The sequence below is a fragment of the Salvelinus namaycush genome, chromosome 1, assembly GCF_016432855.1.
Source record: "Salvelinus namaycush isolate Seneca chromosome 1, SaNama_1.0, whole genome shotgun sequence".
In the NCBI taxonomy this organism is placed as follows: Eukaryota; Metazoa; Chordata; class Actinopteri; order Salmoniformes; family Salmonidae; genus Salvelinus; species Salvelinus namaycush.
The window spans coordinates 37,974,567-37,999,058 of record NC_052307.1 but is presented as its reverse complement, the minus strand read 5'-3'; the positions used below and the strand labels follow the sequence as shown (position 1 = coordinate 37,999,058).

At 42.4% G+C, this 24,492-nt stretch overlaps 1 protein-coding gene across 2 annotated transcripts in view; it reads left to right on the top strand.

The window, feature by feature from the left end:
- Window positions 1–24,492, top strand: part of ipo11 (importin 11) — a 239,237-nt gene that overhangs the window by 96,535 nt on the left and 118,210 nt on the right. For both annotated transcript variants that reach the window (XM_038988255.1, XM_038988263.1), the window contains exons 20-22: window positions 901–1,014; window positions 1,698–1,813; window positions 3,218–3,294. In XM_038988255.1, the coding sequence (XP_038844183.1) occupies window positions 901–1,014; window positions 1,698–1,813; window positions 3,218–3,294 (307 nt within the window). The remainder of the gene's footprint in view (window positions 1–900; window positions 1,015–1,697; window positions 1,814–3,217; window positions 3,295–24,492) is intronic.

Genomic DNA, 24,492 nt, shown 5'->3' with positions numbered 1-24,492 from the left:
AAGTCTAAGAGGGGAAAGGGACAGGAAGCCAGGAGGAGCTGGAGCAAGTGGAGAAAGAAAGAGACAGGCTCTTGTGCATGAAAATGGGTATTAAAACAACGGTATAATTAAGTTTTGGCCCATTGCACTTAGGTAGTTGTGAATCGGAGGCCGCAGGTGCTGACATATTTACCAGTTTCGCAGAGGAAAGGGAGCGACTGGTCTCAGTCGCCATGCCTCTGACTCAATCCAATAAAGATGTCATTATAAACACCTCCTTTACAGAAAAGCTGCCAGAGAAAGAGAGGGTGTGTGTGAGAGAGGGAGAGAAAGGAGTGTGTGGGCTATGGTAAACTCACTCTGAGCTCTACTGTAGAGTTGCGAGTCTGTTAGAGGAGTGGGGCTTAATTTGATATTTACTCATTTGACTTTTATTGCCAAGCAGCAAATGAGCACATTTCAGGGAACATTAGCAGCCAGTGAAAAGAGTTAGTCTGTTTGTGTTGGGTCCTTCGGATTAATACATTGTTATGGCTGCTTAGGAGAGAATGTACACAGAGACGATGCATGTGTGAAAAGTAAGCTGTTGGAGTCTTTCTTGATATTTTGAAATCGTGTTACCACAAATAATATCTTGACCTGCTCCCTACCAACCCTACGATTACAAGGAAGGACATTATCCAACAGTTAGAATGGTTAGGTCTGGCTCAGAATACTTCCCACGTTAGACATTGTGTTAGTACAAGACGTACGCCCTAACTAGTACAACTGGCACCTGGACCTGTACACACTTGGGACAATAAAGATATTGATTGATTTGATTTGGGCTTACACATTCATATTGTATGAAGGCCTTTGTGTTTCTATTGAATGGAATGCTCTGGTGTTTGTTGTTGCTGATCAGATTGTGTTTTCTCTTAGATCCGGCCATATGTAGGCTGTCTGGTCCAGTACCTGCCACTGCTTTGGAAACAATCAGAAGAACACAACATGCTGCGTTGTGCCATACTCACCACACTGGTTCACCTTGTACAGGTATGACATACGGGGCGGCAGGTAGCCTAGTGGTTGGAGCGTTGGACTAGCAACCGAAACGTTGCGAGATCGAATCCCCGAGCTGACAAGGTAAAAATTTGTTGTTTTGCCCCTGAACAAGGCAGTTAACCCACTGTTCCTCGGCCGTCATTGAAAATAAGAATTTGTTCTTAACTGACTTGGCTAGTTAAATAAAGGTAAAAAAAAATGTTTAAATCAAAAATACACTCCGTCTTGCCCCTTAGCCCTTCGTTGCTGTTTCTCATCGCTTCTCCCAGTGTGCGTGTGGGAAATGTATGGGAGGCTTGAGCGAATAACCGTATACTGGGGTATTTTGAAATGCCGACACTATGATTTTCAATACCGTAAATGCTTGGCTTTTTAGTGTAGGCTCATATTCATTAGTGCAAATTGTAGTAAAACCTTTTGCAACTGAAAAGTTTTTTGGAACGGAAGCTAGTCTTATTGGACAAATCCAGGTCGTCCCTCAGTTTCGGTCCTTTTTCTTCCATTTGATGTCCATTTGCTGCCCAATCTTAACCAGGGTCTGTGTCAATATACTGTGTAGTAAAGTACAAATCCAGTAAACAAGTAGTGCCATGGACACATATACACACCATCGTAATCTTTACCCCCTCATAATGTGGTAGGCTTATGTCAATTCCTGTATGATGTCATCACAGGGCCTGGGGGCGGAGAGTAAGAACCTGTATCTCTTCCTGCTTCCTGTGATCCAGCTGAGTACAGATGTCTCGCAACCACCGCATGTCTACCTGCTAGAGGACGGACTGGAGCTGTGGTACGTACACACACACACAGAGACAAACAGTTCCACACAGAGACAAACACACACAAACTCAGCCCTGAGAGCAGACTGATACTAACGGTCTCTGTCACTCTTCTAAAGGCAGACGTTTATCAGGCACTTATAGCACTCACCTTTCTTCCATCCCACCCTCTGTAGCTCTCTCTCTCACTCCCCTCTTAGATTTTTCCCTCTTTTTCTTCCCTCTGCTTTTTCTCACCCATCTCTCTCCCATTATGCGCTCTCTCTCTCTCTCTCTCGCTCCCCTCCGCTTACGTGACGTTGATTTTGCCTTTGCTTCCTCCCAGATAAACAGTTGTAACCGAAATACGTGTTTACCTCATTTACAGAGTCATTTGTGTCAACGGCTTCTCTTTTTTTTCGACCTGCTGTCTCGCACTCTATTTTGTGTTCTGTCTCGCGGTCCGTCACTCGTTTTTTTGTTCTCCCCTTTCTCTAGCTCTGTCCTTCTCTCCCTCATCTCTTTCCTTCAATCACTCTCTTTCATGTTCGTTCATGCCCTCTGATGGGCGATGACGATAAGTTCAAAGTAGACGTAACACACACTGCCCATTTTCCTGTGCGACTAGAGCTCTGAAAAGAAGACATTTAAATTTGTTCAAAATGGTGGTTCTCCTTACAGGGCCATTTTGTAGTAAATGATCCTATTGTGGAAGGCCTGTCTGGCTTGCAAAAGCTTGAACACTGAGGCCTTAGCGTGGCTCGTCTTTTGTTGTGCCTTTCGATGACGTTGGCCTAGTTACACATGGTTAGCAGTGATAAGAGGGATTACGCGTCCTATCTCTGAGCCGGTGTGTCAAACAGGACAGTCTTTGAACAAGCACATTGTCTGCTTTTAAATTCTCATCTCAAAGGGCAGAACGTCTGCAGTGACGTGCTAGAATGAGCTTGAGTTGCTCTCAATAGACTGACTCAATTGACTGTGATGAACCATTGTCATGGTTTGAGTTTGATTGACTCATTCAGACAGATTCTTCTTTTATGGTTCAGCCACACATTGACACGTTGACGTTTCTTCTCCAGCCATAGATATGTACATATTTTGAATCTCAAACACAGTTTTTGTAGTGTTATCTGTTCTGTTCCATTGGTGAAGCATGGTGCTTGCAACGCCAGGGTTGTGGGTTCGATTCCCACTGGTGACCAGTGTGAAAATGTATGCTCTCACTACTCTTAAGTCGCTCTGGATAAGAGCGTCTGCTAAATTACTAATGTAAACTGGAAATCTAGGGCTTCGTTATGGTCTGGTCAGCAGCTTTAAATGCTTCTGTGACGCTAACTCTCGGGTCCTCTTTCTCCATTTCACCCCCCCCCCCCCCCCCCCCCCCCTCTCTCTCCACCCTCCTTTCTCTCCTCCATCCCTTTATCAACCTACAGGTTGGTGACGTTGGAGAATAGTCCGGCAATCACCCCAGAGCTGCTGAGAATCTTCCAGAACATGTCAGCTCTCCTGGGTGAGTTTTACATTGTTGATGTTGACGATGCATTTGTGAACGATTGTGGGAGTAGTTCATGACCATAGGTTGGCAACCCAAATTCTATGTGATTTCAATGTGACTTTCTCCATTCTGATGGTTTTATTCTGTTCAGTCCAACTCAAAACAAAAATAGCTAATGAACACACTGTACCCAATACTAGAACTGAGGCTATTAAGGCTATTAACATGGGAAAGACTGTATGAAAATGTGTTTGCTACATGCACATATTACAATACAGCTGTACATAGAGGCAGCGTACAACAATGGTAACAACTAACTACGAACAAAATTCAAATGTCACACCAGTCCCGCACACCATCCCACAAGTCCAGTCCAGATATGAGTCCAGCTGGTGTTGTTGTTGTGCAGGGCAGAGAGGAGTTTGCTGCTCTTGTTGAGACTGAAAGTTGGAAGCAGCCAATCGCAGAAATGCCTGTGATTGGCTGACCCCACTGTGTCATAAGGCCCCTGGCAACCATGAACTCTAGCAACCAATCGGTTTGGCTAGGTACAGAGGTGTGACGGGTCAGTTTACGACCCATAGCCTAGAGGGGGAAGGGAGCCTAATGCTGGAGTTCGAAAGTTGCAGAGTTTGTGTCCCTGAGAGAGGGCTGTGAGAATGAGATGGTGTGCTAAGAGTCACCGGCAGGGAATTCGTAACAATTCCTCTCTGATTTTAGTAGATACCATTGCACAAACAACATGTTTTATCTAGGCCTTCACAAGCACTAGTACCATGCTATAATAATGGCGCTGAGGGGATGGCTCCCTTTCTACGGGCATTCAACCAATTGTGCTATTGTGTGTTTTTTCACGTTAATTGTAACTCATTTTGTACATAATGTTTCTGCTGCTGTCTCTTATGACCGAAGTCTATTCATCCCTGTGCCCAAGAACACCAAGGTAACCTGGCTAAATGACTACTGACCCGTAGTACTCACGTCTGTAGCCATGAAGTGCTTTGAAAGGTTGGTCATAGCTCACATCAACACCATTATCCCAGAAACCCTAGACCCCTTCAATTGCATACCGCCCCAACAGATCCACAGATGATGCAATCTCTATTGCACTCCACACTGCCCTTTCCCACCTGGACAAAAGGAACACCTATGTGAGAAGTCTATTCATTGACTGGAGCTCAGCGTTCAACACCATAGTGCCCTCAAAGCTCATCAATAAGCTAAGGACCCTGGGATTCATCACCTACCTCTGCAACTGGATCCTGGACTTCCTGACGGACCGCCCCCAAGGTTGTAAGGTTAGGTAACAACACATCTGCCATGCTGATCCTCAACACGGGGGCCCCTCAGGGGTGCGTGCTCGGTCCCCTCCTGTACTCCCTGTTCACCCATGACTGCATGGCCAGGCACGACTCCAACACCATCAAGTTTGCTGACGACACAACAGTGATAGGCCTGATCACCGACAACGATGAGACAGCCTACAGGGAGGAGGTCAGAGACCTGGCCGTGTGGTGCCAGGATAACAACCTCTCCCTCAACGTGATCAAGACAAAGGAGAGGATTGTGGACTACGAGAAAAGGAGAACTGGGCACGCCCCCAGGAGCAGGTGTCCACATCACCAACAAACTATCATGGCCAAACGCACCAAGACAGTCGTGAAGAGGGCACAATGAAGCCTATTCCCCCTCAGGAGACTGAAAAGATTTGGCATGGGTCCTCAGATCCTCAAAAAGTTCAACAGCTGCACCATCGAGAGCATCCTGACTGGTTGCATCACTGCCTGGTATGGCAACTGCTCGGCCTCTGACTGCAAGCCACTGGGGCCAAGCTTCCTACCATCCAGGACCTCTATACCTTCTTACGGTGTAAGAAGGCTGTAAAAATTGTCAGACTCCAGCCACTCTAGTCATAGACTGTTCTCTCTGCTACCGCATAGCAAGCGGTACCGGCGCGCCAAGTCTAGGTCCAAAAGGCTTCTAAACAGCTTCTACCACCAAGCTATAAGACTTCTGAACAGCTAATCAAATCCAGACTATTTACATTGTCCCCACCCCCTCTTTTACGCTGCTGCTACTCTCTGGTTATTATCTATGCATAGTCACTTTAACTCTACCTACATGTAAATATTACCTCAACTAACCTGTGCCCCCGCGCATTGACTTTGTACTGGTATCCCCTGTATATAGCCTCGCTGCTGTTATTTTACTGCTGATCTTTAAGTATTTGTTACTTACTGTATCTGTTTTACTCAACACTTATTTTTCTTAACTGCATTGTTGGTTAAGGGCTTGTATGTAAGCATTTCACTATAAGGTCTACAGCTGTTGTATTCGGCGAATGTGACAAATAAAATTTGATTTGATATTAGGTAGCTGTGTGCTCAGACCTTTAGTACTTTTAGCACGTTAGCTAGCCAACTAACTCGTTTTTAGCATTAGCTAACACAACTAGCTAGCAAAAGACAGACAATAAGATACACAAACTAGTAGTGTAATTATAGAATGCTTGTGGAAATCATAATGTCACCATCTTCTGCATCCATCTAACCATGCAGACTGCAGAGTGAACGTCAAGAAATAGGGTTGGATGGTATCAAGATTTTTATATCGTCAAACTGTCCTTCTCTTGTACTGGGATATACGGTATTACCGGCTTAGTACACAAGTAGGCGCCAAACATGCACAAAAAATGCTCAGAGATGAAGGGAGAGGGGAAGACGAGCTTTGACTTCTCAAATATGGCAGAAAGCTAACACAATATAATGCAGTCATCTTATTCATTCAGCCACTTATAATAACTAGCAAGATAAACTTAAGAGTCTTATAATGCGGAATTCTGCGTTTTTCACGCATGCAAAAAAATATGCTTTAGAAATGTTTTGCTATGTTTTGTAAACGCACGTATAAAATACTTATTAAAATACTAACTTTAAACAAAACATTAGGAAATGTAGCTGGCTACACTCTTTCTATGATAAACATTAGAAATATGATGGCCATACATTGTTCTTGCTAAAAAAGACATAGCTTTTTTTTTTATTGTAAGCTAATTTACTTGTGTGGCTGCCAGCCAAATAGTGTTGCGCTAATGTATTTTCTGTGAAGGAAAACTGTAGTTGCATGTCCCTGATCACTCTGTTGAAGCAAAACACAGTTGACTTTCAATATAAAATTCCACCACTGTCAATACACAGCTGGACTCACTGCTCCTGCTTTCTCCCGTTGTGCCAGTTACAAACACACACGTGACTGGCTTAACTGTTTTCTGGTGAACTATGGTACATGTTAGCTTCATAATGTCAAATAATGAGACGGGTGAAAGGAAGAACGTGATCTGCATTATCTAACCTATTGCACAACTAGACTGCAGGTATTTTCTTAAACAGTAGCTTCAAATATTAAAATGTATTGAAAAACTTAAAGGGAATAGTTTCATCGGTATTGTAAAACCATCCCGTGGCTATTTCCAAATACCCCGGTGTAAGGTACATACAGTATACCGCCCAAGCCCGACAGCAATAACCACAAACAGACATTGGCAGTCCTAAAAAGCACATCCATCATCATTCTGTGTAAGTAGGCAGAAGCAGTAAAAACTCATTGTTTCGATTTACATAGTTACACACACTTATTGTAAGTCATTCTGGTTAAGAGCCGGTACTAACTGGCTAAAATGTCAAATGTCTTCATGTTATGAAAGGTATGATCTCAAAAAACGAAAACAATATTATGTAGTTTTCTTTTTGGAAAAATGTAATCCTATAGTTTTCTCTGTCGAATGAGTCTCCGTAGTGTAACTTGTTGCTGTCCTAGGGTTGAGTCAGGGAGGGACGACAGAGTAGCCTATCACTCAGTTCTGTGATATAGGGTCATAGTTCGTCTTGTTCCAGGAATTGCTTCAAGGCCAGAGGAATCATGATGTTGTATTCACTGGTGCTTGATTGAGTGTGGCGCTAGTGGCTGGGCGACTTGTGGTCAGTAGTAAATCCCCAGGCCTGTGGTGTGAAGACAGAGTACAGAGACGGGATTGAAGAGTGGGGATTGATTCAGTGCTGTAAGCAGTGTAGTTTGGGGAACATTGACACAGGCTCACTATGTAACTCCAGGTATATATGGATACGGTCCAGTTGTAAAAGTAGAATTCATTTCTTCCCAGTACAGGACCTCGCATGCACCAAAAAATGTTATGGGCCTAATGATATAATTACATATAGAATCCATATTAATTCAATAATATATCTGAGCCTAGTCGTTAATATTTAACTTTTAAAATTTTATTTTATTGTGGCATGAACACAACCATTCATGTTTTCACTCCAATAGCTCCTTTACTAGGCTACCCGCGGACGTTCATCCACTCGCAACATTTCCAGCCTCCAGACAGTGGTGAATGTCATCTGTCACACAAAACACGACAAGTGTAATGACATTTGCTGATTGTCATTAGGCCAGAATGTATGCGTCCACTGATGTCCGCGTGCGTCTCGTTGTCAGCCACTCGCCTCTGCCTTGGCAAAATGTCAGTGTTTTTCATCTAACCACATCCAGTTTTGAGCGTAGGCTATACCACCCGTTTTCAAGTCCATGCGCTCATTTTTCATGCCTCTGACATGTGGTAATGATAAGTGATATAATAGCTTCCAGTTTTCTCGACATTTTGTTTTAATTACTGTGATATGCTCATGTTTTTACCGGTATGGCGTACCCCCCGGTATTTATTTTGCCGGGACGTCATACCGGACCGCACCACCTTACTTTCAGCCCTGATACTGTCTTAGATCACTCTTTAAATATATCTAGATGGGCTCTTGAGGGCAGCTGCCAATGGCATTGTCTATCCCATATAGTCTTAGTCTGATAGGAGTGGGGTGTGCTGTAGTTGCTATTGAATAGCGATGAGTGGACCTAATATCAGCGTGTGCTCCCAGCATTAACCCACATAAAGCTCTCATGTTTTATGAATTCCATGCTGTAAATAACTTCTCCCTCTTTTCAATCTGGCAACCGTTGCTCTTGCCCAGATTTGTGCGTCAGCAACCAGGTCTAAATCAGCCCCATAGCCTTTCAGTCCCAATACATTCTCACAAACAACATAAAGAGAGGAGAGGTTTTGGACTCCCGAGTGGCGCAGCGGTCTAAGGCACTTCATCATCACTACAGATCCTGGTTCGATCCCAGGCTGTGTCACAACCGGCCATGACCGGGAGTCCCATAGAGCAGGCACACAATTGGCCCAGCATCGTCCGGGATAGGGGGGGGGCTCATCGCGCTGTAGCGACTTCTTGTTGGCAGGCCGGGCGCCTGCAGGCTGACTTCGGTCATCAGTTGAACAGTGTTTCCTCTGACACATTGGTGCAGCTAGCTTCTGGGTTAAGCGGGTGGGTGTTAAGGAGCAGGGTTTGGCGGGTCATGTTTGGCGGGTCATGCATGACTTGACCTTCGCCTCTCCCGAGCCCGTTAGGGAGTTGCAGCGATGAGACAAGATCTTAATTGGATCGCAATTGGATATCACGAAATTGGGAAGAAAAATGGTGTAAAAAAACCCAAGAGGTTTTAAATAAATGCAGCTAAAATAGGCCTTGTGAATAGTAGTATTTTTTTCGTAACATCCCCATTTTTCTGCTGTCCAAATGGGTTCCTTTATCTTCTCAGTAATGTAGAAAAGCATGAAGAGACAGACATATGATGTAACATGTCTATATCTCTGTGGCTTTGCCTCCAGATCCTGCTCTTACAGTGTGTTGGGAATGGGATGACACTCAGTTAGTCACCATCCATTCACAGCCTCCTCATCCCCACGGACTCATTTAGTTTTGAAGCTTATTTAAGCTCCTAAACACCCGTCAAACTGTCTCCCAGGCAGATAGCTTTAATATCTCTTTTAATACAGCTGGTTGGCCTCTCACCCTCTCACCCCCTTTCTCCCTTTACACACCTCTGTGCCCCCAGAATGGCTCTCCCAATGCTGATGTGCCGCATTGACACCCCTATAATGTCTGTCCTTATTAAAATGTACTAGACAGTAAAGAAAGATGAGCTATGTTGCTGCTGCTCTAGGTTGATCAGACGATCTACCGACTAACCCATCTGTCAACTATACATGCAGAATAACCTTTGATGTCCTTAGAAAGGGTGTCCTTATTCAGTGTTAAAATTCTGTGGATATATTGAAACAACATCTCAAAACATCAGTCAGGAAGTTAAAGCTTGGTCGCAAATGGGTCTTCCAAATGGACAATGACCCCAAGCATACTTCCAAAGTTGTGGCAAAATGGCTTAAGGACAACAAAGTCGAGGTATTGGAGTGGCCATCACAAAGCCCTGACCTCAATCCAATAGAAAATTTGTCGGCAGAACTGAAAAGGTGTGTGCGAGCAAGGAGGCCTACAAACCTGACTCAGTTACACCAGCTCTGTCTGGAAGAATGGGCCAAAATTCACCCAACTTATTGTGGGAAGCTTGTGGAAGGCTACCCGAAACGTTTGACACAAGTTAAACAATTTAAAGGCAATGCTACCAAATACTAATTCAGTGTATGTAAACATCTGACCTACTGGGAATGTGATGAAAGAAATTAAAGCTGAAATAAATCATTCTCTCTACTATTATTCTGACATTTCAGATTCTTAAAATAAAGTGGTGATCCTAACTGACCTAAGACAGGGAATTTTTACTAGGATTAAATGTCAGGAATTGTGAAAAACTGAGTTTAAATGCATTTGGCTAAGGTGTATGTGAACTTCTGACTTCAACTGTATAAAATACTTCTTATTGTAATTTCTGCTCAGCATCAGACTAATTTCGTGCTTCAGACAGTTGCACTTCTCCACTCACGAATTGGCATTTTATCAGCAGACAGCGCTATTCCATCCCTTTACATTTGTGTGTAGAAGGTAGTTTGTTGTGGAACTGTTAGATGACTTGTTAGATATTACTATAATGTCAGAACTAGAAGCACAAGCATTTCGCTACACTCGCATTAACATCTGCCAACCATGTGTATGTGGCCAATAAGATTTTATTTTATTTGACCAGCTACTTTTCTCCTGTCCTTTTCTTGGTGTGGCCAGCCTACTTTTCTCAGGTGAAATGCAAGATTAACTTTAAATGGTTTCTAATGGAAATTGGTATCTTGTGGGACCTAGACTAGACAGTACAGAAAGATGAGCGATGTTGCTGCTGCTCTAGGTTGATCAGACGATCCACCTACTAACCCATCTGTCAACTATATATGCAGAAGGACCTTTGATGTCCTCAGAAAGGGTGTCCTTATTCAGTGTTAACACCCCAGACCCGACTTACAGCCACACCCGTCACTCCCTCCTTTCATCCTTCTCCCACTTTCCTATTCTGGCCTAATGGAAAGTGTGACACTTCTCTTAATGAGGTTTTCCACAGATGTAATCAATTTCACAACTAGTGACAGCTCCTTCTCATTAGTCATACAACAAGCCGCACGTCGGGTTAGGAGGGAAGCGCTAGCCTCTGTTAGTAGGCCTCATTTTTAGGAAATGCATTTATTAATAGAAGAAATAGACCTTAGGATTTTCATTCTGTTATTAAAATGTCAGACGTGTTCAGTAGTGCCGTGGCAATAACTGGTATGAATTAATGTGATTCCCCTGAGTTGCCATTCGGGTTTGCAGTTTGCATCTTAGCACTGGTGTTTAGTTGGATATATAATTTGGACCCCCCTTTTTTTTGCGTCACATTCACAGAAGCTATTTGTCACTGTTTATTGGGGGGGCAGCAATTTATATCTGAAATCCTCATCGCCTACTGATTAACTTGTCAATATAGTAGATTTAAAATGTTTTTAGCTATTAATATGTCAATATTTATATTTAGAAATTAGCTATGCCATATATAGCCAGTTAATATAACATTGTTTTGGATTTCACCCCCCCCCCCCCCCGTCTCAAAAGCAAATTGTTTTGACCGTTTTACTTTATTGAGGAGAACTGCTCTCTTCTCCCATTCCAACCAGTGCTGCTCGCAAGAATGATTCCTGTCCTTGTTATGAAATGACACCTTCACCCTGTTCATGTAAAAATGACAAAGTGCTGATGTGAGTTTGGCCCACTCCGGGAGCCTACACAGCTCCTCCGGTAAAACACCCTTTTTTACCGCGCATTTGGTAACAATGACCCAACAAATTACATTGGTTGTCCCTCAATTAATAAATCCTATGATTTAATGTTGCGAAAGCCATTTCACAAACATCTTAATGCTGAAGGTACCGTGCAGATGTAGCCTACGAATATTAGAACAGTGATAGGGTAGGCTTACCTCTCGTTGGCGCAAGCAGCTGCGTCTCCTGCACCGTGTGCACAGTTAACAGATTTGTAGTTCAATGTCATACACAGTTACATGCATAACAGTTTGATATGCTGAAGGAGAGAGTGCATGAATTTAGTCACATCAGGTAAGAGGTGTTTTCAGAATAAGGCAGATTTTTTGTTGTAAAAATTGTCAGTGAACCGGTGATTTGTAACATTTGAATCGGTTTTGGATCAGTTTGGGCTCCTGAGGACCAATGCACTGGCATCTTAAACATTTGAACTGTAGACCGATACATATCGGTGAATCGTTATATCCCAAATAGTCTGGTCTGCTAGTGTTGTTTGGTCTAGCCTGGTCTGGTCTGGCAGATGAAGATGACTGGTATATCTCTGCTGAACTGGAGCAGGGGAATGTTACTAGTTAATGAGTTTGATGGATAATCTTACCTAGCTAAGCAGTTAGTACGAGCTAAAATAAGCTACTGCACGATAACAGCAGGCTGAAAGATAAGTCAGTCAGGTAGAAAACAATGTTACTTGAGATGTCAGACCATGCTTTAAAAAACAATGATATTAATACTAGGGATGGGGGAAAACATCTATACAGTTACATATCGAAATATTATTTGGGACAATATTTTATTGATACTTTGACTCCAAAGTGCAAGTCGGGTGTACCTGTGGCAAGACTCTGGTATTTTAGCTTGTTTTCTGTCTTCTTTTTAAATAGTGAGCCAACATGTCAGCACTTTTATTTCCATGACTGATCAAAACCACTTTTTATTGCTTTTTCTCTCTGCAGCCAGACTTATACAAAGCTATATCAAATAAAATAAAATCACAGTGTCGAATGGTAATGCACATAGAATCGTGAGAATCCCAATACATATTGCCGCCTAAATGTCACAAAAATATTGTATTTTGAGGTCCCTGGCAATTTCCTGCCCTAATGAATACACCTTCATGCCTCTCTGCCTGGTGTTGTTCAGTGAAGACTCCTACTTCCTACTCTAATGCTAATCTGATGTATTCTGACAGCTGACCTCCACACCAACACACCCAGAGGGATCTCTACATGGCAGGAGCTTGACTCCATTTTGTATTCTCTTTCTTTTGACACATGAATCTCGTCGGACGTCTTGTATGGTGGCCCACACAGTTATCACGTTCAGATAAGAGATATCTTTTTAAAAAGAGGCTTTATCCCAAATCGCAGCTATTGCAGAGGGGAATGTTAGACACATTACAGAACGACAAAGGTTACCAGACAATAGGACAATGTCTCCAATCCATTTACTCTAATTTATTGGATCTCTGTATTTAACTCTGAATCTCTAATTTGGATGGGATCTGCAGTAACTCCGGAGGTCTTTGCTTTCTAAATGGACTGTTCGAAATCAGCTGCAACACATTTTCAGATGATGTCATAGCGTTTTCATTAGTATACACTCTATTCCAGTGGTCATCAACTGGTCTATCGTGATCGACTGCTCGATCTTCAAGGCATTCCTAGTCGATCACCAAACATTTCTGTAGAAAAGCCAAAGATAAAGGCTTGCGCTCCTTTCCTTTTTTTTCTCGTGTTACGCAGTTTGCACTTGATTCAGAAGCCGGCCAATCGGATAACTCAACTCAAATCACCGTGGCTACAGCTTCCATCAAAGTCCACATGAGATTCAATAACTTTTAAATACCATGACCTGAGAGGCTGTCAAAGAATACAGCGAAGAGCCACGACCACTCACGCTGCAGCTGCTATGAATTAGTAGCCAAGTGTATCGATAGGCCTGCATTTTTAGTAGCAGCTCGTTGTGTGTGTTTTATTATCGGGGAATATTTCACTTTCTCTGATCATAGGAACAGCGTGAATTTGTGCATAAGACAGTCGCGTTGCAACTCAAGTTTTTCGGAATTCAAAGTCGGAAACTCTGGCGTCTTTCTAGAGCTCCGACTTTCCAACCTGAAGATCACTGACGTCAGCATTTGACCTCTTTCTATATACACTTTGCTTGTGTCTCCTCTTCTTGTTGGTGTCCTTTAGTAGTGGTTTCTTTGCAGTAATTCGACCATGAAGGCCTGATTCCCACAGTCTCCTCTGAACAGTTGATGTTGAGATGTGCATTGCTTGCTGTTTGGGGTTTTAGGCTGGGTTTCTGTACAGCACTTTGAGATATCAGCTGATGTAAGAAGGGCTATATAAATACATTTGATTTGATGTGTCTGTTGCTTGAACTCTGTGAAGCATTTATTTGAGCTGCAATTTCTGAGGCTGTTAACTCTAATGAATTTATCCTTATCCACAAATTATCTTTTAACAAGGCACACCTGTTCATTTAAATGCATTCTAGGTATAATATAATAATATAATAATAATAATAGGTGACTCCCTCATGAAGCTGGTTGAGAAAATGCCAAGTGTGCAAAGCTGTCATCAAGGCAAAGGGTGGCTACTTTGAGGAATCTCAAATATAACATATATTTTGATTTGTTTAACACTTTTTTTTGCTTACTACATGATTCCATGTGTTCTTTCATCGTTTTGATGTCTTCACTATTATTCTACAATGTAGAAAATGGAACATTCTACAACTTTTGACCGGTAGTGTATATATTCTTCCACCCAGTTGTCTTGAAGCACCATGACCATCAGATGCAGGTACCATCAGTCCAGTAAAATGCAAAGCAACTTATTTCAATTTATGCTCAGCTGTGCCTCGCAATTACTACACCAACTGATCTATTTTGTTATCAAAGTTTGAGTTTTGAAATATAATATGGTCTGAGAATAACAATATTGTCAGGCTATGCTGTGATAATGTATTAGGCCTATTGCACAAACCTCATTTCTACAGAACTGTTTTTGTGAGGTTAATGTCTGGAAGATGGCGTCGGAGGGGATGGCTGCCTGCTAATTATCTATAGGCTATGTTTCAACTTTATGTTTGAGGCTTTACTGAGCAGGATCAACTTCTCTCTTCGAGGAGAGCCCACCGCACTTCACGCATGTTTGCGCAGATCAAGTATGCATATATTTGCGCGGTCTTGCGAGAATTGGAGCATTTTCTTGCTGGTGCTCGCTTTGCCTTCCTTGATGTTTTCCTTACAAATAATAACTTTGGACATGTGTGCGTTCCTATCAGAGTTCCTTATATTCTGTATATCGTGTTGTCGTTTCTTTTGTAGGAGCATTCAGTATGTATGTATGTATGTATTTATGGAGCATAATGTATTTACAGTTTTATTCACATGTTTTCATGTACTGGTGACATAATGCATTCCGATTATTGCAAATATTGTAATGGACAAATATGATGTGTGCAAAATACTTTTTTGAGTGTTGTACTGATCATAATTAGCATAGCTTTTGCCAGCTATGTGTGGTGCCATGTTTGTTGACATTATACAATGCATTCTGGGTGTCACATAATCTGTCAGACCAAAGATGTTATAATGAGGCGAAGGAATGGTTCCCTCATCTTTCGAGAAAACTTCCGGAAGTGAATGAAGGGAAGTGGATGATCGTAGATGAGATCTTCAGTTCCTTGGCAATTTCTCGCATGGGAATAGCCTTCATTTCTCAGAACAAGAATAGATTGACGAGTTTCAGAAGAAAGTTATTTGTTTCTGGCCATTTTGAGCCTGTAATCGAACCCACAAATGCTGATGCTCCAGATACTCAACTAGTCTAAAGAAGGACAGTTTTATTGCTTCTTTAATCAGAACAACAGTTTTCAGCTGTGCTAACATAATTGCAAAAGGGGTTTCTAATTATAAATTAGCCTTTTAAAATGATAGACTTGGATTAGCTAACACAATGTGTCATTGGAACACAGGAGTGATGGTTGCTGATAATGGGCCTATGTAGATATTCCATTAAAAAATCGTCCGTTTCCAGCTACAATAGTCATTTACAACATTAACAATGTTAATTGTTGCAGGTACCATCTGTTTTTCTGATCAATTTGATGTTATTTTAATGGACAATAAATGAGCTTTTCTTTCAAAAGCAAGGACATTTGTAAGTAACGCCAGACTTTTAAACGTTAGTGTACATATTACCTCGACTAACCGGTGCCCACGCACATTGACTCTGTACTGGTACCCCCTGTATATAGCCTCACTATTGTTATTTTACTGCTGCTCTTGAATTATTTGTTACTTTTATACTTTTTTTCTTCTTTTTTTCTCTCAAAACTGCATTGTTGGTTAAGGGCTTTCAAGTAAGCATTTCACTGTAAGGTCTACACGTGTTGTATTCGGAGCATGTGACAAATAAGATTTGATTTGTAAAATTTTGTAAGTAATGTTTAAAACAAATCTGAGCTTTGGATCTCGGCTTGCTTTTAAGACTGCGAAAGTGATCTTGACTCAGAAAAGGTTGGTGACCACTGCTCTATTCCATCTACTGTATCTCTACTCTAGGCCTGTTCCAGAGTTATATTTTTTGCCTTCACATCATTAACGTTTAGGGTCTATGGAGGACGCCCTATACACTTGCTTTTGGCGCCTATGCTGAGCCATGCCTGTCTCTTCTCTCTCCATCTTTCTCTCTCTTGAGGTTTCTGCTCAGACATGACTTTTCAAAGCCCGCCTCCACCACAGGGCGCCCTAGCCTTTTCACTAACTCTGAAGCTCCTTCGGCCATCTTGTTGTTGATGCTGTGTTAGGGGGCTTGGTAATGAACAACAGCGCTACTTGGTTCTTATGAAGCTGTTGGTCTCTAGCTAGCATACTCTAGCGACCATAACTTGCTACCTAATGCAGTTGGAGTGTTGGTGGTCTATGGACACTGATGTATCAGCATGTTCATGGTCTGATCTTTATGCCCACTGTGTTATCAGGCCATGGCTGTTCCGCTGGGGTTGTTGCACAAAGGCATGGAGTGCTCTGTGAACCATGGGGAACAAAGGGCTCTCCTAGTTTTAAAAGTTAAGCCTCTCTTAGTTCAATTATGCGTTGTCCTTCTGTGTACACAACAATAAATATCCATGACTTACTATAACCCATTATTTAAATTTGGCGAGGCAAATAATTCAGTCCGGTTATTGTCCCAGGATGAGTATTAGATTGCGCAGCCTAAGGTTTTACATAACCTTGTTTACTGATGTGATTGAAGTTCAATAGAGGATGGTCATTCTTCTTCTGTAGTTTAGAAAAGTTTGTTCACCATGGGACGTCATCCATTTATGCTTTATTTTGAATTCTATTCTCTGTGGTTTATGTGCGATTGCTGTGAACTCAAGGAGCAGCCCTGTGTCTTTACTCTGAATTAGTCTAACGGCTTATACAGACAGTCTGGTCACCCTTACACCCTAATGGTACAGAGTCTCACCAAATGTATACTGAACAAAAATATAAACGCAACATGTAAAATGTTGGTGCCATGTTTCATGAGCTGGAATAAAAGATCCCAGACATTTTCCATACGCACAAAAAGCTAATTTGTTAAGATCCCTCCCTGTTAGTGAGCATTTTATCTTTTGTCAAGATCATCCATCCATCCAGGCTGTATCACAACCGGCCGTGATTGGGAGTCCCATAGGGCAGCGCACAATTGGTCCAGCATCGTCCGGGTTTGGCCGGTGAAGGCCGTCATTGTAAAAATAATTTGTTCTTAACTGACACTCTATAATGTTCAGTTTTGTCACATCTGTGGCATTGCATTGTGTCTCAAGTTTTGAGGGAGCATGCAATTGGCATGTTGACTCCAGTGATGTCCACCACATGTAACCACACCAGCCCAGGACCTCAACATCCGGCTTCTTCACCTGCAGGATCCTCTTGGGGGGGAATGACTCATTCTGATTGGCTGGGCCTGGCTCCCCAGTGGGTGAGCCTGGTTCCCAAGTGGGTGGGCCTATGCCCTCCCAGGCACAATCATGGCTGCGCCCCTGCCCAGTCATGTGAAATCCATTGATTAGATACACCCCAACTTGGCTGCCACACAAGCAGAGCAGCAAAGCAATGGTTAATTAACGGTTAATTACGGTGAGACTGGCAGTCATATGCATGACAATTGCCGACTAACAAAATTTCATGATCGCCACAACCCTAGGAGGCTGTTGGTCCATTCCCAAAAGTTGCAGGTTTTGGGGGCTCCATGACGAGATTGAAAATCTGTGCATCAAATGGGCACTAAGGACAGGCTGACAGAAAAATGTGAGTTCCACAAATTATACTGAACAAAATTATAAACACAACACGCAACAATTTCAAGGATGTTGAAGTTCATATAAGGAAATCAGTCAAATGAAATCAATTCATTTGGCCCTAACCTATGGAATATTCAAGTAAAATTACACAATTGAAATGAGAAAGAAAGGCTACACCAACCAAAAGCCAACAGGTAGGCTGCTATTTAGGCTAGAATCTGAATGGAGTTATGTTGCTCCCAGCCTCCCATGTCTAACTCACACACACATCGCACGGCCTCTGCTCCCTAATAGCCTACATCCTCTCTCTATTTCTCTCTGTCTCTCTGTGTCTGTGTAATTGCTCCAGTTTAAAGAAAGACATGTAAAAAAAAAAAAGTAGCAAAACAATTGGCTTTTCTGCTGCTTCCCTCACTTGGACCGGTTGTCCTTTCGGGAACGGGTTTTAAAAATAAGTGTATGCATATTGGGTCCAGGGCTTTCCCGTGTCCATTTCGGAATCCATCACCATTTTCCCTTATTATTCAAATTAAATCATGACTTGTTTAGAGAGGGATTAGAGAGCGCTCGATTGTCCGTCCGAGTACCAGGTCATTAGCAAGTTTAGTAGACTAACAATCAGCATTAATTTGTGCAGTTTTGGATGGGATAACCAACGGTCACAGACATTTTGACCGAGGTCATGACTGGCGGTAATACGGTCACCGCGACAGCCTCAGAGCCTCAGTGTTCCCAACAGACATTAAAGCTGTTTCGGGAATGGTTATCTCACAGAAATGCAGGCCCAGCGTTGAACACACACTTTGTTTTGTCCGATAATTCCTAGTCCTGCCGGTCTCCACCATATGCCCAGGGCCAGACTGCTATCTTCTGTGAATGTTTTTATCAGTACCTTTGCAGCTGTTGTCGGTAATACAAAGACCTAGTTTATCAATCCAGCTCAGTGATGTTTTGTAGCAGCCAATAGTTTGATTGGATATATTTTTTTATTTTCAAGTGACTTCTAGGCCCACAAGGAATATCTTCACGGGGCCTTTGCTGGGCCTATACTATGCCCCTGTCTTACCTCTGCTTTTAATGGTGCTGAGGAGGAGAGGGAAAGGAAGGAGAATGAGTCAGAGCAAGAGAATGACGTCTACTATACCACAGAGGTCATACAGATGGACAAATCATAAAAATGCCACACAGACAATTTTAGACATTCTTTTAAAAATAATTCTCTCATTTATCTCCAATTCAGCAGGTCAGCAGGCAGGTTTGAATGACAAGACAATTAGTGAACAATGTACACCTGGTATTAAAAGTTGTGATGTGCTTGGGGAGTTGGAGATGCAGGTGAGTCACTTGAAAGAGGGCTGTGTATTGCATCTGATCACCCCAGTGCGTACAGGTAGCTCACTAAAAGACGATCTCTGCTTCTCCAACAGCCAGAACAAGGCAGAACTAGACTTCCGTTTGGCACGGTCGTCCAAACCCATTAAATGTATTGAAATTCAACTAGGTATATTAGCTCATGGACAAGTAGCTTTTAAGGAAAGGTGAAGACTTGTCAACGGACCTTGATATTGCGATTTGTTTAGCAAATTACTTCGACATACTGCTCTCAGCCCCCATCAGAAAGAGAGTTATAGGGGTGTACAAACTTTAATGCTTTTGTTTTTAAAGTGTTGACTCGGCTGCCCCCCCCCCCGTTCACACACACTGGAGTTTTTATGATTTTTTTGAAAGCCTTATTAAATCCAACCTTTCACTCCACATTGTCCTTCCCAAATTCAATGCAGCCGCGAAATCCAATTCAATTTATTCTCTCCCTGAATGCCTTTTTTCTCGTATTGATATTCATATGAACAGTCCCTGGAAGATATTGCTACTGTATTTGCACAGCTTATCAGCTGGCTTTCACCATTTCCGATGAATGTAAATGAACTGCTTGGTGAAAGTTCCCAAGGTTTTTGCATGTCATTAGAAAAGGTACATAGTTATTAGTTAAATGGTTTAGAGCCATTAGAAACCGTCAGTGTTATTTAAGTCCTTGACTTCTCCTGATCCATAACCCCCTGGAGTGTTCTGGGTGTATGCGGCGATATGTTTTCATATCCAGCCATGAGAAACCTCCCTAGGTGTGTGTGTGTGTGTGTGTGTGTGTGTACGTGGATGTTTGTGCGTGAGAGAACCCAGTCTGATGCACCACCTGAGGGGATCAAATCAGTGTGTGTGGAATTGAGGGAATTGTAGTGCCATTCCTCACCTGCGCTAGGGGAGGGGGGTGGACGTGGACAAAATGTTGCCATTTTCAAGCAAATTTCCTGCAATTCTACACATTTTGGCATGTGCCGTGTTCTTATCCTACCTGTGTGACTTAAGCATTATAACAAAATCAATGGCATGACTAGGGTTGCAAACGAGAAATGCTGATGAATGTCTTGCTCGAGCTGTGTATGCAACTGGTTGACCTATGATGCTCACAGGCAATGTGTATTGGAAGAGATTTCTGAATGTTCTTCACCCAGCATACACCCCTCCAACCAGACATGCTTTATCTACTCATTTGCTGGATGCAGAGTTCAACAGAGGTCAAGTGAAGGTCAAGCAAATCATAGAGAAAGCAGAATGTATTGCAATCATCTCTGATGGGTGGTCGAATGTTCATGGGCAAGGAATAATTAACTACATCATCTCCACCCCTCAACCAGTATGCTACAAGAGCACAGACACAAGGGACAACATATACACCGGTCTCTACATTGCAGATGAGCTGAAGGCAGTCATCAATGACCTTGGACCACAGAAGGTATTTGCACTGGTGACAGACAATGCTGCGAACATGAAGGCTGCTTGGTCTAAAGTGGAGGAGTCCAACTTACATCACACCCATTGGCTGTGCTGCTCATGCATTTAATCTGCTCCTCAAGGACATCATGGCACTGAAAACAATGGATACACTCTACAAGAGAGCCAAGGAAATGGTTAGGTTATGTGAAGGGTCCTCAAGTTATAGCAGCAATCTACCTCACCAAGCAAAGTGAGAAGAATAAGAGCACCACATTGAAGCTGCCCAGCAACCCGTTGGGGTGGTGTTGGCATCATGTTTGACAGTCTCCTGGAGGGGAAGGAGTCTCCCAAGAAATTGCCATATCAGTCTGCCGATATGGACAGCCCCATCAAGAGGATCCTCCTGGATGATGTATTTTGGGAGAGTGGTAAGCAGCCTGAAACTCCTGAAACCTATAGCAGTAGCCATTGCACGGATTGAGGGAGACAATGCCATCCTGTCTGATGTTCAGACTCTGCTTGCAGATGTAAGAGAAGAAATCCGTAATGCCCTGCCCACTTCACTGTTACGCCAAGCAATACATCAAAAAGCGTGAAGACTTCTGCCTGAGGCCCATACACGCCACAGCGTAGATGTTGGTCCCCAAGTATGCTGGTAAGAGCATCCTGTCCTGTACAGAGATCAACAAGGCCTATGGTGTCATTACTACCGTGTCTTGCCACCTTGGCCTGGATGAGGGCAAGGTTCTTGGCAGTCTGGCAAAGTACACTTCCAAGCAAGGGCTTTGGGATGGAGATTCAATTTGGCATTCGTGCCAACATATCTCATCAGCCACCTGGTGAAAGGGACTTTGTGGATCTGAGGCTCTTTCCCCTGTTTCCTCCTCCATCCTTTAAATCCCACCAACATCAGCCACCTCAGAGCGCAACTGGTCCTTGTTTGGGAACACACACACCAAAGCACGCAACAGGCTGACCAATACAAGGGTTGAAAAATATGTGGCCATCCAGGCAAATATTTGCCTTTTTGAGCCTGACAACGAGCCATCCTCAACAAGGTGACAGTGAAGATGAGGCCTCAGAGTCTGTTCAAGAGGTGGACATTGAGGAGGTCCAGGGAGAAGACATGGAAGCCTGAGGAAGACAACCAAAGCTTTAGTTTCTAGACTATCATTTTACAGATGTATGTTGAAAACGTTTTTGGGAGATGCGATGGATCATTGGGGATCATTCAATATTCAATGTTGATCAGTGAAATCATTCCATGTGAAGGGTCAACTCATTTAATTCAAGTTCAATTCACAACTATTTTTTAATTTTTTATTTCTATTGGAAGGATTTAATAATTTGCAGTTATGTCTACTTATGATAATGTAAAAGGTTTATCTTTCTGTCTCCATCTTTCTGTCTAAATATATCCAATGCAATAAACATATACATTTAAATGGTATTCATTTGCATATATTTCCGTTATTTCCCATATATTCCTTTTTCTTCCCACGGAAAGTTTCCACCTCTGAATATTCGCCAATATGTGCAACCATAGGCATGACATTTTGGGGATTTTTGATTCTCCCTGATTAGTTTTTTTATTTATTTGTTTTTTAGTTCTCAAAGATGATCTTATTTAAACATGTATAGCTCCATTAACTTTTCTGCATAATTTATATCTGGTTTTAGTCATTTAAGTTTACGCTGAAAACATTTTACCAACCCCAAATTTTGGGGGGTTGCAGCAACGATTTACCAGCAGTAGCCCGCCACTGTTAAATGAATATAGGGGAAACACTGATCATTTAGTATGTATTAACAAGTATCCTCGGTCAAGTGAATGCCATATCCTAATCCTGTTAAAAAGACAAAATACTGCTGGTGCCCAGGCATTTAATCTGTAATTCAGGGTTCCCTAACTGCTTGGCCACAGTTGATTTATTTTAATTTTATTTGGGCCCCCAAGTTTTCTGAGCAGAATTATGTATTTATTTTTATTGTTGGACATAAGACTGTAAAAACACCAGCAAATCAGCTCCAAGTGGTTTTAACATTGGAAAGCCATTACAGAGTATTCCCACGCATAATAGAGAATGATCGTATACAAATGTAAGCAAGGTTTGAGAGGATTGTTTTAGTCAAATATTATATCTGTTGGGCTTCCTGCGGTCAATTTGCGGTTTACAAATTATTTTTAATTATGTTCCGGGCCGGTCCCCTGACCATCCGCTCAAGAAAAAAATCGCCCCGAGGCTGAATCTAGTTGATCCCTGCTGTAATATGGATATACATTTGAAGAATGGATTATGCACATTGGAGCGTAAAGTCACTTGATGGGCCACATCATGCCTGGACTGCTTTAGGACTAGTGTGTGTCATGCTGGGAACCCGTCTCTGGGGCTATGAGGATCATACTGCACTTCAAATTGTTTATTTAGAAACAGTCTATATGGAGATTATCGTTCACATTCTCTCTCTCTTTGCATGTCCCTTTCTCTTTTCTCTGTTCTCTCTCCCCGCCTCTTCCTCTTCACTGTCTAATACCATCATTTCATCCATTAGTAGTAAGAAGAACCCTTATTCAGACAAACTTCCAACATCCTCCCCTAACACGTTCCCAGTGCATTCCAACGTTCCAAAGTGAATTTCCCTCTGTGAAAGGATCCTCAACGGAATTGAAAGGGAGCTTTATCAAAGCGTTCTATTAGTTTACTTGCACTCACTCCATTCTTCCATCCTTCAGGGAACAATTAAAACCTGTAGAAGTCCCATTTCTCACCTTAGCCGTATCTGGCATTGTGCTGAAATAAAGTTATTCAGAGGATAATTTTCACCTGGGTATAACTTTTAGATTATGTCAATGGCTAGTGTATGTTGAAATATCCAATAATTCATTTGTAGCAGCTAGGCTACTTGAGTAAAGCAGCATTGGTCTGCTCAGAATGTGACTCTTTGATAAAGACCCAGTCCAGTACAAAATGAAATGGTTTCCCTGTGTTTTATGTACAGTTGAAGTCGGAACTTTACATTCACCTTAGCCAAATACATTTAAACTCAGTTTTCACAGTTCCTGATATTTAATCCTAGTTCAAAGTCCCCTGTTTTAGGTGAGTTAGGATCAGAACTGTATTTTAAGAATGTGAAATGTCAGAATAATAGTAGAGAGAATGATTTATTTCAGCTTTTTCTTTCATCACATTCCCAGTGGGTCAGAAGTTTACATACACTCAATTAGTATTTGGTAGCATTGCCTTTAAATTGTTTAACTTGGGTCAAATGTTTCGGGTAGCCTTCCACAAGCTTCCCACAATAAATTGGGTGAATTTTGGCCCATTCCTCCTGACAGAGCTGGTGTAACTGAGTCAGGTTTGTAGTCCTCCTGGCTTTTTCAGTTCTGCCCACAAATGTTCTATAGAATTGAGGTCAGGGCTTTGTGATGGCCACTCCAATACCTTGACTTTGTTGTCCTTAAGCCATTTTTCCACAACTTTGGAAGAATGCTTGGGGTCATTGTCCATTTGGAAGACCCATTTGCGACCAAGCTTTAACTCCCTGACTGATGTCTTGAGATGTTGAGTCAATATATTCACATAATTTTCCTCCCTCATGATGCCATCTATTTTGTGAAGTGCACCAGTCCCTCCTGCAGCAAAGCACCCCCGCAACATGATGCTGCCAACCCTGTGCTTCACGGTTGGGATGGTGTTCTTCGGCTTTCAAGTCTCCCGCTTTTTCCACCAAACATGTCGATATAGGACTCGTTTTAATGTGGATATAGATACTTTTGTACCTGTTTCCTCCAGCATCTTCACAAGGTCCTTTGCTGTTGTTCTGGGATTGATTTGCACTTTTCGCACCAAAGTACGTTCATCTCCAGGAGACAGAACACGTCTCCTTCCTGAGCGGTATGCAGGCTGCGTGGTCCCATGGTGTTTATACTTACGTACTATTGTTTGTACAGATGAACGTGGTACCTTCAGGCGTTTGGAAATTGCTCCCAATGATGAACCAGA